The sequence below is a fragment of the Toxorhynchites rutilus genome, chromosome 3, assembly GCF_029784135.1.
Source record: "Toxorhynchites rutilus septentrionalis strain SRP chromosome 3, ASM2978413v1, whole genome shotgun sequence".
In the NCBI taxonomy this organism is placed as follows: domain Eukaryota; kingdom Metazoa; phylum Arthropoda; class Insecta; order Diptera; family Culicidae; genus Toxorhynchites; species Toxorhynchites rutilus.
In genome coordinates, this window is record NC_073746.1 from 31,157,672 (window position 1) to 31,172,557 (window position 14,886).

Sequence of the window (14,886 nt, forward strand, 5' to 3'; positions counted from 1 at the left end):
GGTGAATGTACAGAGAAATATGTTGAACATGCTTTTCAAAAATTTCATAAAAGTTTCGACACCATGGAAAAAGTAACTTTTGCGAATGTCGGTACACAATCCGTAATCTTTCATGCTCTCAAGTGATGGCTTGAGAATATTTTGTATCAGAGCGGTTAGAGTGTATACGGGCGATGAACCTTCCGGCACTTTGATCGCGAGAATAAATATATCCTACGATGCAGGAACGGTTTATTACACATGTATTGACACAACATTTATTCTAGAATTACCTCTCCCAAATTTTTGATTTCTATCGACTTCGTATTAACATGTCTGTAAGCTCCGGTGCAAATGTTCGTGATACTTTCTTTCTTCCCATCAGTCACAAGCGTTTGCATTGCTTTCTGTCGCTTCTGCTTTGGATTGTATCGACCTGATTCCATTCCTGGTACGGGATACATCCCGTAGAATATCAAAACCCCTCTGGACCCATCCGCTTCGAAAAGTTGCTCCAGCTGATCCGCATACTCGTGCTTATCGGCGGTGCAATCCACAAGCATATCCGGCTCCAGATTCAATACCAGTGCAACGGTGTCCAACACGAACCGATGTTTCGGCCCGATAGCATTCAAGCGGTCGGCACGAGCATCCCGGGCTCGCTCGAGGTGCTGCTGCAACTCTTGTTCCTTGGTGATTTTCGGTGGACTTCCGCGGCGACGTTTTACCAACTGGGCAACGTCGGTGATGACGGAAGAAACTCCCACCACCTGGTAGATTCTCCGTAAGTGCCTATCCGCTTCAGTGTCCTCCATGGTTTCAGCTCTGCTTCTACGGATACAATGTGAAAAAATGACTTTTCGGACAATGTTTGCTGGGTTGAAAATCTGGCGAGTGAAAAAAAAATCACAATTTTTAGAAGACTACTTAGATTGTTCGTGTGGTTTAGATTAGTATTTTCATATGCTGAAGAAAAAAAAAGCCTGAATCGGACTGATTTTTTTTTGGATTTCAGCTACTGCAATCGTGATAGTCGAGCAAAAGCACATTCCAGTTAAAGCATATGGTATGTAAAATGTTAACTGGGATTTTCCTCCCTTTCCCCTGCTATGTAACTGAGGGTTTCCGCGCTCGGTGGCACGCACAAAACTCCCTTTTAAAAATGCCTCATCGCACGATCGCCCCTCTTCTTACTTTGTCCAACCGCGCGAACAATCGCCTATTCTCCACGCGCGGGATTCTCCTTGTTCGTTGTTCCATGTTCTCTTCAAGATCTCCCTTTACACTATTTCAACTCGACCGTTCACCTATCGGTCCGGTAATTCTTCCTATGATACCGTACCCAAGGTCCGAATTTACAATTTCGGACCTTTCTCGCCCATACTACCCATAGCATCTCGCGTAGGAAAAGACGCCAATGTGTCTCACATGTTCACCTCCACGAACAGTCAAAGCTAATATATTACAGCGCGGACTCGGTCTTCAACCGCTCCACAATTTTTTCTTTGACGCCCAATTTCTTTCTTTCTTAATTTGGCTGCAATATCGGTATAAACAATTCTTGGTGAAAATTCAAGCAAGATGTTCAAAAGTCACGATTTTTACCCCACTGTACATGTAATAGCCACTTAAACTTCACCTTAACGTTGAAAGGTTACATTTCTTCATGAAATAAGCCATATTTGAAATATTAAAAAAAAATATTCCAAACTGTATATAATCGAGTCCAAAATTGTATATAATTAAACTGACCAGACGACGAATATATTGATATCGCGGGACATTTTCGTTTCTTTTGCCAAATGCGTGTAACAAAGGCCTGTTACGCCCTAGCTGCCCGCATGGACTCCTCTAGTCCTCTCAGGGTCGGCTCAATCACAGCCAGTAAGATTAACTCGAAAAGGGGGAACACACGTGGTTTATATTGTTCGACGGCTTTTATTCAATTAATCCTATCGTCCCTATTTCCCTAGCTCGTTTACACTTTACTCACAGGTGTTTGGTGTAGTGTGTCTGGGCCCGCCGTTGACTCCTCTGGTCGCTGCTGCGGTTCCTGTCCTGGACGTCGTTCTGGATTTGGGTCTGCCGCTTACCGGAATATCCGGTTCGGTTGACTTCAGGTTATGTGGATTTTGCTTTACGGGTTTATGGATTCTGCTTCACGAGTTTGTTGCGATTTCTATACCAGGATGTGTGTTCACTGGAGTATTCTACTCTGTTCTGTCCGGGTAGTATCCGGGTTCAATCCGGGAGCTCACCATTTGTAGCGCTATTCGATGTTCGCGCAACTTCCAATAGATGGACGTTCTGTCCTTATAAATCCGTATAACAAAAACTTCTACTTTACAAGTTGAGGTTGAATAGAAACTCTTTTTGTGAGCGCGTCTGGTCTTGTTCCGGTGGCTCAAGCAAGTCCCCGAGTCAATCATGGCGAAACCCCGAGGAGCCCGCTGAGTCACATTCGGGTCGAGTCACCATGCATCTCGTACAGTCGTACCAACCGTTGCGATCAATATGTGTGTCGTATTGTGTTGTATGGGCTGTGTATAACACCTAAGTTTGTGTTGTATGTATCTCTACCTTAGGCCGTCTTCCTAAGATCTAGATAACTTTTTTTAAATTTATTTATTATTTTTATTTATTATATTCATGTTTTCTTTATCAATCGTATATATTTGTATATGTGTTCTGTCTAGCTATGAGTGTGTTCCACCGTTTTTTTGATGAAAAATTCAATTTATTTATAACCGTGGGAGGAGACGAAGCCTCGAACAACCCGAGCAAACAGGTGACATGTCACATTCGTTTCGCGGGACGGAATCTTACGCGGGACATTTTGTTGAAATGCGCATTTCAACAAAATGTCCCGCGTAAGATTCCGTCCCGCGAAACGTCCCGCATTTGGCAAAAGAAACGAAAATGTCCCGCGATATCAATATATTTCAATATCACAATTTTTTTTTTATCTCATTTATTTATTTATTAGGCTCATTAGCATTTTAGCTGTAACAGAGCCGAGTTTTAATCGTGTACATGTACATATGTTTATGTTTCTATAAATTGTAAATTACACAGTAGTTAGTAGTAGCCATTTAGGCGTTAAGTATTCTGTTCCATTACATTATGGTAAATCACACAGTAGTAGCCATTTAGGCATAAGGGTATTCTTTCTGTTCTTCCATTGTTCAGCAGACCGGACAGCGAAGACAGTTGATATTGATCATTGTTGAGTTATTTATAGAACAGCAGCCCGATGTGTCTTGCAGAGCAGAGCATTGTATGGATGAATCGATCTCATTTCGACCGTGGATCGATTTCCATCGCTGATGATGGTTGCGTGGACGTAGTTATTCTATAACAACACAAAGATGGTCAATTGAGGGCCCTGAGTTTGAACTCACGATCGATCGCTTGGTAAGCGAACGCGTAACCAAGTGGCTACGAAGACCCCCTAATATCACAATTTGATCATGTTGATTTTCTTAAATGGATGAACCCCAAAAAAACTTTTATTTGGCAAACTGTTCAAAAGCGCTCCTAATGATTTCAAAGATTAATACGTAGAGCTGGTTTCATCGCACCGACATTGGGCTTTTTGTTTAGAGAGTGTCAACTGGTAGCGACAGCAACAAAATTGAAAATGATTTTTATAAAAGTCCCCTATTGATCCGCAGTTACCAACGTGAGTCAGACGAAAAGTTCATCTTTGCTCCCCTAGCTAGGTCAGGGCTTAACGGTTTAAGTAAGCCGGAAGAACTAGTGTATACTCGACAGGAAGAGGCAGAGTTGTTTGATGAAGTATCGTAAATAGAGCGCTGGGCGATCTTACGGAAGTTGGCCGGAACCTGAAACATTCGGCCATTTGCCCAAAGTTTTCTATCGGGCGCATCTGGGGAATGTTGGGAAGGTTGGTGGTCTTCGCGACAATGTTTATCTCCAGCCGATCCATCCTCCAGTGATCTTTTGGCATAATGGGCTGATCCCAGGTTTGGCATAAAGATCACATCACCTTCCCAACTACGGCAAGCACTTCGTACTATATATCTCTCCGTTCACCATATGACTCGAAAGAAGAGCGGCTTGGACATTCCCTTCACGTCTGTCCTTCGAGAACTTGATGTGAATGATATATTCGACGTCATTGCTTACCTGGGGAACGTAAAGTACCCGGTCCCCTGTCATTCGTTGAATTCTAGTATCAAGTACGTCTCGTCTTTCATTATGAGTACGAAAAGAAGTTTTCCACCAGCACCTCAAGGTACTCCTTCTGGGTAATTGCTGCTGCTCAGATACGGCCGGTCTCGTCTGACGCTTCCGCATAAAAATGCCCATTTTGGCCAGATTCTTCTCCACCGTTTGGCCGGTTGCTTCGATCTCCCGGCTTAAGGAGCGGCAAAGAGATGATATTGTAAATACCAGATCAGCTATATCTGGCGGACACAAAGTGTCTCAGGATGTCCAATTCCTTTGCTGTGGGTTGAAGCTTGCAGTATGGAAAAATCATCAAGTTGCTTGACAGTGCTGCTGCAGCGAATCAACAGCCTTGAATCATTTTTGTTGTAGACTTAATAAACGTATGATTTAGAGAAAATTTGTTTCTATAAATTATCTTTCATCGCCATCCGAAATTAGTTCATTTTTTTGAAAGCATCCATTAACACTAAAATCGATGAAAAATGAATTGGAATTTTCGAGCATCGGTAATTTGAAGAAAATTGTAGAATTTGAATCGTGCTTGCCAGGCGTAAATGCTCTGATTGAGCGAGTGATTTTCGGGCGTAAACAAAATCTAAACCACCGAAAAATCACAACTGAGTACCGATACTCAGAAAGAAATAATACTGATCAGTTTAGATTCGCTAAACTATGGTTTATGTTCACATAACGTATATACATAACGTTTTGTTTTTTGTGTCCCGCGTTAGACCTCTGACCATCTGGTCACTTTATATATAATCGAATCACATATAATCGAGTCTGTATATAATCGAGTCCGACCTGTATGTGCGAAAAGCGCTCTAAAGCTTCAAAGATGGAAAAATACTAGACGGGGACAAAACTGGTCACTTGAGCATCCTGAATCTCTTACCCGTTGGACCAGCCTCAGAGATGAACAGTGATTGGATGTTACCTAGGACTAATTATGACATTCCATACAGAGTGATCGAACATTCCCGTTCAGTATGGGATGAAGGTGGTCCCAACGTTCGTAATTGTTCAATCATGTTCCTCACTGATGGGTCGAAAATGGGAATCAGAACATGTGCCGAAGTGTATGGCCACAGAACAAAAATCTCTGTGGCTATGGAAAACTGGCCAAAAGTTTTTTCAGGCAGAAATATGTGACTGTTCATGGAGGTGAACGTTTGAGACACACGAAATTAGCGTGTTTTAGTTCGCGAATTTTGATGAATCACCGTCGGGAAAAAGCTAAGCGTGGGGTTGCGTGAATTTTCACCGCTTCACGCCTCACTTGCACCGCCACAACTGGGTACACGGCCCTTAACCGGTGATACCAGCACTCGCCACTAGATGGCATTGGCATGGGCGACAAATATTTAGATAGGTCCGAAAATGGGAATTCGGACCTGTACCTGGGATCATGAGGGTAATGACCGGGTCGAGAGGTTGACGACCAGGCTTGAAAAGGTATAAAGGGGACTGGAAAAGAAACCTTTGGACGGAACGGTCGAGTTTTAAGAGAAAAAAGGATATTTCGCGCGTGGAAAAAAAGGCGATTGTTCGCGCGAATAAGATCAGTGAAAAGAAGGAGATCAATCCGGGGTTTTGATCCGGGGAGGAAAAAAGTGTGATCGTGCGTTATCCGCGAGTGCTCGCGGAATTTCCCGGGACTTCGCGGTTTCCCTACAGACGACGAATTATTATTATCCCTTCTACAACCGGAACATCGAGTCGTCGCAGCCCAGCTTCCAGGTGAGCCGGAAATCGGCACAACGTCGTACGTACTCGAACGGGACATCGAAACAGTAACCCTCGATAATGCTTCTCGTACGCTCCTCGCTTTCTTTGATGGGGCTCACGCTGGTCACGGGTGTCTCTTATTCGAATAAGTTGCCAAATATGATAACCGCGTTCAACACATGAAACAGCGTTATTTCTACAAAATAGAATGAATTGCGTAACACAGTGCCAAATATTTTAAAAATAATTGAGCGTTTACCTATTTTTACTGGAAATCCCAATGGAAGCTGCATAGTGAAAAAATCTCTCAGTTTAGTCACATGTTGATTGATCATTGTGGATCAAAATTAGTAGTACTTGTTCTTTCAATTGATTAAGAAATTCTCCACTCAGCCTCGTGCCGAGCCCGGAAGTCTGCAGCACCTGCTCGTCGTTTTAATCTTGTGACAGCGGAACATCAAATTTGCCGGAAGAAAACCCTTGTTATTAAGAATATTCCGAACATATTTCACATATCTAACGACGAAATTTATCTAAAATAGCCAAGGTTCATAGTGCTGTCGACCGGTTTCGAAACCGGCACCAAATCGTCTTCATTATTGCCACTATTGACCGCCTTCACCAATGGATCTTTACCTTTGTCTACTTCCTCCCTTTGGCGGATTGCTTGATTGCCGATCGAATGCTCCAACCGCGCTTCTAATGATTGCCTCCGCGCTGACAATACGACCAGAATTAAAGATGTTACTGCTTGATATGACGCTCCAAGTTCGAGTGGAGGCAGCATGTACCGATCCAGCAACGAAGCGCCTTGAAGCAAATCAACCACGCAAACTGATTCTCCCCATCATTCTCAGACGCGGATTTTCTGTTGTTGAGCTCCGTGAAGTTGTGATTTGTGGAGGAAATTGTGTAGCAAATAGGACTACTGAAGATTTGGTAGCTGCATTTACTATAGTTTTTCTCCAGTGTAACGAGACTTTTTTCGAACGAAAAAATATCGAAATAATCAGATCCAAGATTTCATGCATCACTGAAATTTCATGCAAGATTCCATCAAAGCAACGATGAAACTGTCACCATACAATGAGCATTCGTTAGCTTGGTCGGGAAATCAATCCAACTATCGAATTTTACTCGATAACAGGGCTACAAAACAGCAAAAGCAATACTTAAAATTGAAGATAAAGTCTATCATTGATACATAACTGCTTTGTAGCCCAGTTAATGCACACCCTGTTAAAGTAGTTGATGAAAGTCCCGTTAGCGAATGACTACTGTATATGACTGATGGGACAACGAACATGTTAAGGGGGTATTCTAGTGTAGAGACACGAATTTCAGACGTTTTTTCGAGCTCCATAAAAATAAAACAAAGAATATTTTTACCATCCATTATATAATTATTTGTTTATCTATCTTTTCACAATAAAACAAAAATTGAACGGAGAAAAAATATTCATAACTTGAACAGTTACAAGCTGATGAAACAAGGAGGTTAAAAAAAAAAGTTGTGCCATGGCATACAAAAAAAATCAAACATCAAACAGATTCTGAATCAGTAAAGATGCCGCTATCGCATGAACCTCGGACAAGTCAAAAACATCTTTTTGGACAAAATGGTGGCCGTTTGAAGAACAAAATTTAAAAAATATTATATTTTAGAAGTTCATGCGATAGAGAGTTGAATGCAGATTGTGTTCATATTAATTCGATATGAATCGGTTCAGTAGAACAAACTAGTTTCGAGAAAAATGCGTTTGTAGTTCATTGTTATAGCCGTACCAGGTTAGATACCGCATCACTAAAATGGCTCTAACTTGGTAAATAATAGGATTCTCGACAATTCCTTTCTAGGGTATATTCTTGAATGCCTAGACAACAGAAATATGAAGGATATAGGTTTTTTTCAAATTTCTAGACTAGAATACTGCCTTAAGCGAGTGTCTTCCGGGTTGCAGCAACATGGGTAATTGTACAGCGAAAAACGATTTCAGTACTAGGAGAATGGCAGCGACTATAATGGGTGGACTTACTGAGACCAGCATTACATCACAAAAATGAAACGGAATGAAATATGAATAATCTACATGACTCATATTCTCAATTCTAAATCACTCAATTTTTGACGTAGAGCTACGACTTTCATTAAGGGTGTCAAATCAGAAAACAGGTCACGTTTTTATGAAATAAAGTTAACGTTAATAACTATTTTTGACGCGAACGGATTTTAGCGATTTACATACTAAACGAATCGGAAATTCCTTAAGATTTGTTTAATATGATATACATTAGAATCCCCTGGTTTGTAAATGGTTAAAATTCATGAAAACTTTAGACGTTTCCATATTTCCATACATTTGTTCTGTCCATTTGTGTGCTTTCCCGAACAGAGCTGTCAATAACGAGCAACTTATCGACAACCAACGAAGGGGAAATCGTAGGATTTGAAGTCGCCGTGAACAAAGGAAAAGTAGAAGAATGAAGGGGAATATTTGCCTTTCATTCGGCATGAAGAGGGAGGTAGGCTCTAGCCCTGCAAAAAACAAACACATTGCCAGGGGCAATGAAATTTCGAGGCAAGCGTCATCTAATGATGCACGCGATGTTGGTGTAGTGAAAAGCGCTCGCACTGAACCGAGCCTTCGCGAGTGTGACACCGTATTGAACAACAGCAATATAGGCGATTTCGGCGCGTCGGTCGAAAATGTAAACGGCTTCTTTAGTGCCTTTGAGAATGCATCAATGCATTAAACTGACGTTATGGCGAAGCAGGCGTTAAGGTTATGCTCCAAAAAAATATTTGGGGAATACCAAGCATCTTGAATGTCTTACTGGAATGTTATAAGTTATTTGGGTTCGCGTGCCAGTCGCGAAATTGCCTTCAACTAGGATTGTATTTGCGCTAATATTGATCATAATGGAGCATTGCTACTGTTTTCGAGGTTGTTGATATTAACAAAAAGAGTTTATTTCGCTTGTTTAGTCACCAAGAAAGTAAATGTCGTTCTGGAGTTTTGTATGTGATTACGTTTCGCTCACCAGTAGCAAAAATTCCTCCACTAAGGGTGACAGCTGCGCTTCTCTAGAGCATGAGAAAGTAATGCAACTTTTTTTAAGGCCAGTAATATTAACAAAAGCGTTTCTTTTGAGAATAGCGCAAAATGATGAGAAGTATTTGTATTCCTTGTAGCTTCAAGCCACCAATGTATGGTTCTGTATGCATGCTATGGTGAACGATTGTTTGGCGCTTGGTTTACGTTGTACGAGCGATGCCTAGAGGTGCGATTGCTTTGAGGTAATACTAGATAACATGTAGCATGGTATTCGATACTTGCAAGTGTTGTCATCGTTGTTGCTTCCATTCGGTGCCAAAGATATATTGATGTAGTTATGAGATGTGGAATAATGGTGCTGGTGTTACATGTAATATAATCGAGTCAATGTCAATTGCGAAAAAGGCCACCGGAATAGCGTTCGAGGTAAATTTTCAATGCATTGACATGAAATAAATTGCGACAGACGATCAGCTAGTGTATTGTTTTGCGAGGGCAAGAATGAATCATCAATCAATTATCGTCAACTGATTCTACAATGAAAAACCATTTCAAAGATTATTCTACTAAGCAGCTGTTTCTAAAATTTCACAGCATTATAGAATAATATCCGAAGGTATAAACAAGCGACTTATATAAAATAACAGCGTAGTTCTACGTCAACAATGCGATCGTATCTTGGACACAACCTCCTATAATTTTTTTCTATACTAGTTTGAGTAGTAGAACCAACATGTCAAGACGGATAAAACCTGGTACCTGGAGTGGATTCAACGGCTCAGAATAAAAATTAAAAATTATGCGAATGAAATGAAATTCAAACACTAAAGTCATCAGCGTTCACCTATTCAACATCAACGATTAGCAATCTATTTCATCCTCGGCGACCAAACGAGTTCCTCCGATACCCAAATAAAAACATATTTGTCAGGTGAAAAAATCATGTCTATTTCTTTCATGTATCTGCTTCTTCTAAAAATTTTCCACTGTAATAAATGAGATTTATAATCAATTGAGTAGAAGTATTTTCAGTTTCACATACCACTTCGTCTCAATACGCCACAAAAACATAAGCATTGATTGAATTTTCATCTACGCTTCATCTGATTCGCAACTCAACAGTAGCGTTTTACTGACAAGCGAAAAAATACATTCGTACGAAAACAAGAATAGGGCAATTCGTTCGAACGAACGATGTTCGAATGTTCGAACGGATGGATTTCTTTCGTACGAAACCAAGGATACGAATGAGGCGTACTTTCGAACGTTTTGTATTCGTTTGAAACCAAGAATAAAATGACTCCAACCCAATTCAGGAAATATTAGAGTATGAACCATTAACAAGTCAGAATTCGTCCTCAACAAGATGACTCCTATTTGACCAATTCTATTTTACTTTTTTTGAACTAAGTTTTGCCATTGATTGATAAGTTCAAACATTTCAAACTGAAACACCCAACTCAGAACAATTTGGAAACATAACCTTTTTATTTTACTGTTTTGAATAATATATGCCCAGAATAATAGGAACAGCTACTGCACATGGTGAGAAAAACTTTTAGAATCATCTGCTACAATAAATCATCATACCGTTGAACAGCTAAAGGTCAAATATAGAAATATTCACATATTCGTTGACAGTTATCCAGATTTGTTGTGATACCTTATGATGCTACCTTTTAATTCTTCACCACTCTTGTGTGTTTATGTACCAGAATATGTTATGATGGAAAAATTTGCGTAATTTAATGTAAAAGCATCCATTACACCTCAATGTAGCATTATACAGTGTGTATGTGTATATGTGATCAACATCGTCAAATCAATAATATCTACATCCAATTTTGTTTACGCGGGGGATACGTACCTCGTAAAAAAACCGCGTTAATTGGAAAATCCGCGTAAAAAAAACCAGGTCACCTAAAATCTACGTAAGCATCGTGATAGAGTGCGGCACTAATTTCCGTCATAAGCGCTAAGTTCCGTCGCAAGCACTGATTACCGCCATATGCTCTGATGGAGCATGAAGACGAAATGTGAGGGGAGTGAGCGATGTAATGTTGGTCTGGTCTTTTTTTACACAGTACCCGCGTAAAAAAACCGCGTTAATTGGAAAAACCGCGTAAAAAAAACGCGCTAATTGGAAAATCCGCGTAAAAAAACCGCGCTAATTGGAAAATCCGCGAAAAAAAAAACTCGTAAAAAACCGCGTAAAAAACCTTGGTGTATGCCTAACAATAATAATGAAGCTAAAATTATGGCTAAAAATTAGACTTATAAATTCATTAGAGATATCAATACAGATTTTCTGGAAAAGAACTAAGATAAAAAGATTTTTTCAGATGAAAAACACAGATTTTATTATGGCAACCCTAATCATCTGTCCATATTACCTCTACTGTCCGTATAACCCGCACTTCTCCTACTAACAGAAAATAATGGGCTGATGTGTATGTTTTTTCATGTATTACAAACCTTTGTCAGTTGTCGAAACAAGAAAATGGCTCCAATTACGAAATATGACGCAGTCTACATTAGCAGAGCAATCTGTTGGGGAGTTCCGGTATTATGTTGAAACAACTGATAAGAATACCGAAACTTCCCAAGTTGGAATGAAGCCTCGAACTGAACGTGCTGAGAATAGGCCGAAGCAAGTACCTCCCGGTTTACGTGGTCATGCTACCAACCAGGGGTCCTCAGCACTTCCCGGAACAACAACGAACACGTCTGTTCCATTTTCGCGGTCGAATCAACAGCCACTACCTGGCCTGCTTGCGCTTTCAGACCTTGTGGATAACATTTTAAATGCTTTAAATATAAATGATCCTCTTAAAAGCATAGTATTATGTTTGCTTCCGGTTGTGAGAACATTTTTGAAAGAAAAATGTGGCTTTTTAGCAGCGTTCATTTCCCTCGATGCCTAATTCAGCGCAAGAGGTCAAGGATTTGACCACTGTCATACAGTGGAATTGCAGAAGCATCATCCCTAAACTAGACCAATTTAAATTTTTAGTTCACAGTTCTAACTGTGATGTATTTTCTCTCTGTGAAACATGGCTTTGTTCAGCCGACGAGCTGAATTTTCACGATTTCAACATTATTCGCCTAGATCGTAACGACTCGTTTGGTGGCGTACTATTGGGGATCAAAAAACGTCACTCCTTCTATAGAGTCACTATCCCATCGATTACAGGCATTGAAGTTGTCGCTGGCCAGATACAAATCAATGGCAAAGAACTCTGCATTGCTTCGATATATATTCCTCCCAGGACTACGGTAGGCCGCCATCAGTTCTTTGATATTATCGAGGCATTGCCGGAGCCGCGGTTAATCTTAGGTGACTTCAACTCCCATGGAACAGCATGGGGGTCACTCTACGATGACAACCGTGCCACGTTGATTTATGATCTGTGCGACAACATCAACATGACAGTTTTAAATACTGGGGAAGCAACTAGGATAGCCAACCCTCCTGCACGGGCAAGCATGCTAGACATATCTCTCTGCTCTTCTTCATTATCCCTGGATTGCACATGGAAGGTAATCCAAGATCCCCACGGTAGTGATCACCTACCAATAATTTTATCGATCGCCAATGAATCAAAATCTAGTGAGTCAGTCGATATTGCGTATGACCTCACGAAAAATATTGACTGGAGAAAATTTGCAGAATTAATATCTGAAGCAATCATTTCGATGCATGAACTTCCTCCCCTTGAAGAGTATAATTTTATATCAAGTTTGATTTACGATAGCGCACTTCAAGCTCAAAAGAAACGTGTACCGGCTACCACTTTCCGACGTCGTCCTCCATCACTTTGGTGGGACAAGGAATGTTCAAAGGTCTACCTTGAAAAATCATCCGCTTTCAAAAAATTCAGGAAAACTGGATTAGTGGAATGGTTTCGAAAGTACCAAGCTCTAGAAGCCAAACTAAAAGGTCTGATTAAAGCAAAAAAGCGTGGATATTGGCGAAAGTTCGTCAATGGTTTGTCAAGGGAGGCCGCTATGAGCACTCTTTGGAATACGGCTAGGAGAATGCGTGGCTGGAACCATACCAATGAAAGTGTGAAATACTCTGACCGTTGGATTTTCAAATTTGCAAGGAAGGTTTGTCCCGATTCTGTTCCTGCACAAAGCATCGTACGCGATATTCCGCTCCAATGCGATTATGAGAATTTTTCGATGGTAGAATTCTCAATTGCCCTCCTCTCATGTAACAATTCAGCTCCGGGGTCGGACAAGATTAAATTCAACTTGTTGAAGAATCTTCCCGACTTGGCGAAACATGATGAAAATGATTCTACTTCGTTTAGACAAGTGGGTCGAAACGAACAATTTGCTGTCAAATACGCAGTTTGGCTTCCGCCGAGGTAAAGGGACGAATTATTGTCTCGCGCTGCTATCTTCTGAAATCCAAATCGCATTTGCTCGCAAAGAACAAATGGCTTCCGTTTTTCTCGATATCAAAGGGGCATTTGATTCAGTTTCCATGGAAATTCTCTCAGAGAAGCTTCATAATCGTGGACTTTCACCAATTCTGAATAATTTCCTGTACAATTTACTGTCAGAAAAGCACATGAATTTCTCTCATGGCAACTCAAAATCTTCTCGTTACAGCTTTATGGGCCTACCGCAAGGCACCTGCCTAAGCCCCCTCTTGTACAGTTTTTACGTCAATGATATGGATGATTGTCTAACTAGAGACTGCACGCTGAGACAACTTGCAGACGATGGAGTTATTTCCATCACGGGTACTAATCCCGTCGCTCTGCAAAAGTCGTTGCAAGATACCATGAACAATCTGTTCACGTGGGCCCTCAAGCTGGGTATCGAATTCTCTACGGAGAAAACTGAAATGGTCGTTTTTTCTAGGAAGCACGAACCCGCCCAATTCCAGCTTTACCTATCCGGCAAAACGATCCAACACTCTATGTTTTTCAAATACCTGGGTGTATATTTTGATTCTAAATGTACCTGGGGGAGACACATTGCGTATTTGAAACAGAAATGCCAGCAAAGAATCAATTTTCTCCAAACAATAACCGGAACATGGTGGGGTGCCCATCCAGGAGACCTCATTCAGTTGTACAAAACAACGATATTGTCAGTGTTAGAATATGGCAGTTTTTGCTTCCGATCAGCTGCCAGGATTCATATTCTCAAGCTGGAGAGGATACAATATCGTTGCTTGCGTATAGCCATGGGGTGTTTGCATTCGACACATACGATGAGTCTCGAAGTTTTGGCAGGAGTACCCCCGCTTACTCTTCGGTTCACAGAATTGTCCTACAGATTTCTCATCCGTTGCAAGATCATGAATCCATTGGTGATTGATAACTTCGAAAATCTACTCCAACTGATTTCTCAGTCAAGTTTTATGTCTTTATACCATGAGTACCTTACCCACGACGTGCACCCTTTACCAGGAATCTCCAACCAAGTTTGCTTCCCATACTTTTGCAATTCCTCTGTCATTTTTGATCTGTCCATGCGACAAAAAATCCATGGAATACCAGATCATCTACGCTCCGATTATATTCCGGAGATATTTTCGGCAGAATATGGGAAAGTTAGATCTGATAAAATGTTCTTTACTGACGGTTCATGCATAAACGGGTCCACTGGCTTCGTCATCTTCAATGAAAATTCCAGTGCCTCTTTCAAACTCAAAAATCCTTGTTCCGTGTATGTCGCAGAAATGGGTGCGATATACTATGCTCTAGGGATCATTGAAACACTGCCCATCGACCATTATTTTATTTTTTCAGACAGTCTCAGCTCAATAGAGGCAATCCGCTCAATGAAAGTTGATAAACGCTCATCTTATTTCCTAACAAGAATAAGACATCTATTGAGTGTTTTGGTCGAAAAATTATTCAAGATTACCTTAGCATGGGTTCCCTCTCATTGCTCGATTCCGGGGAAT

General features: G+C 40.9%; 1 protein-coding gene across 1 annotated transcript in view; it reads right to left on the reverse strand.

Moving 5' to 3' along the window:
* Positions 1-801, reverse strand: part of LOC129775151 (dynein axonemal heavy chain 8) — a 48,493-nt gene extending 47,692 nt beyond the window's left edge. The window contains exons 1-2 of the mRNA XM_055779505.1: positions 273-801; positions 33-213 (exon numbers count right to left, since the gene is read on the reverse strand). Coding sequence (XP_055635480.1) covers positions 33-213; positions 273-794 — 703 coding nt within the window. The 5' untranslated portion in view covers positions 795-801. The remainder of the gene's footprint in view (positions 1-32; positions 214-272) is intronic.
* Between the last annotated feature and the right edge of the window lie 14,085 nt (positions 802-14,886).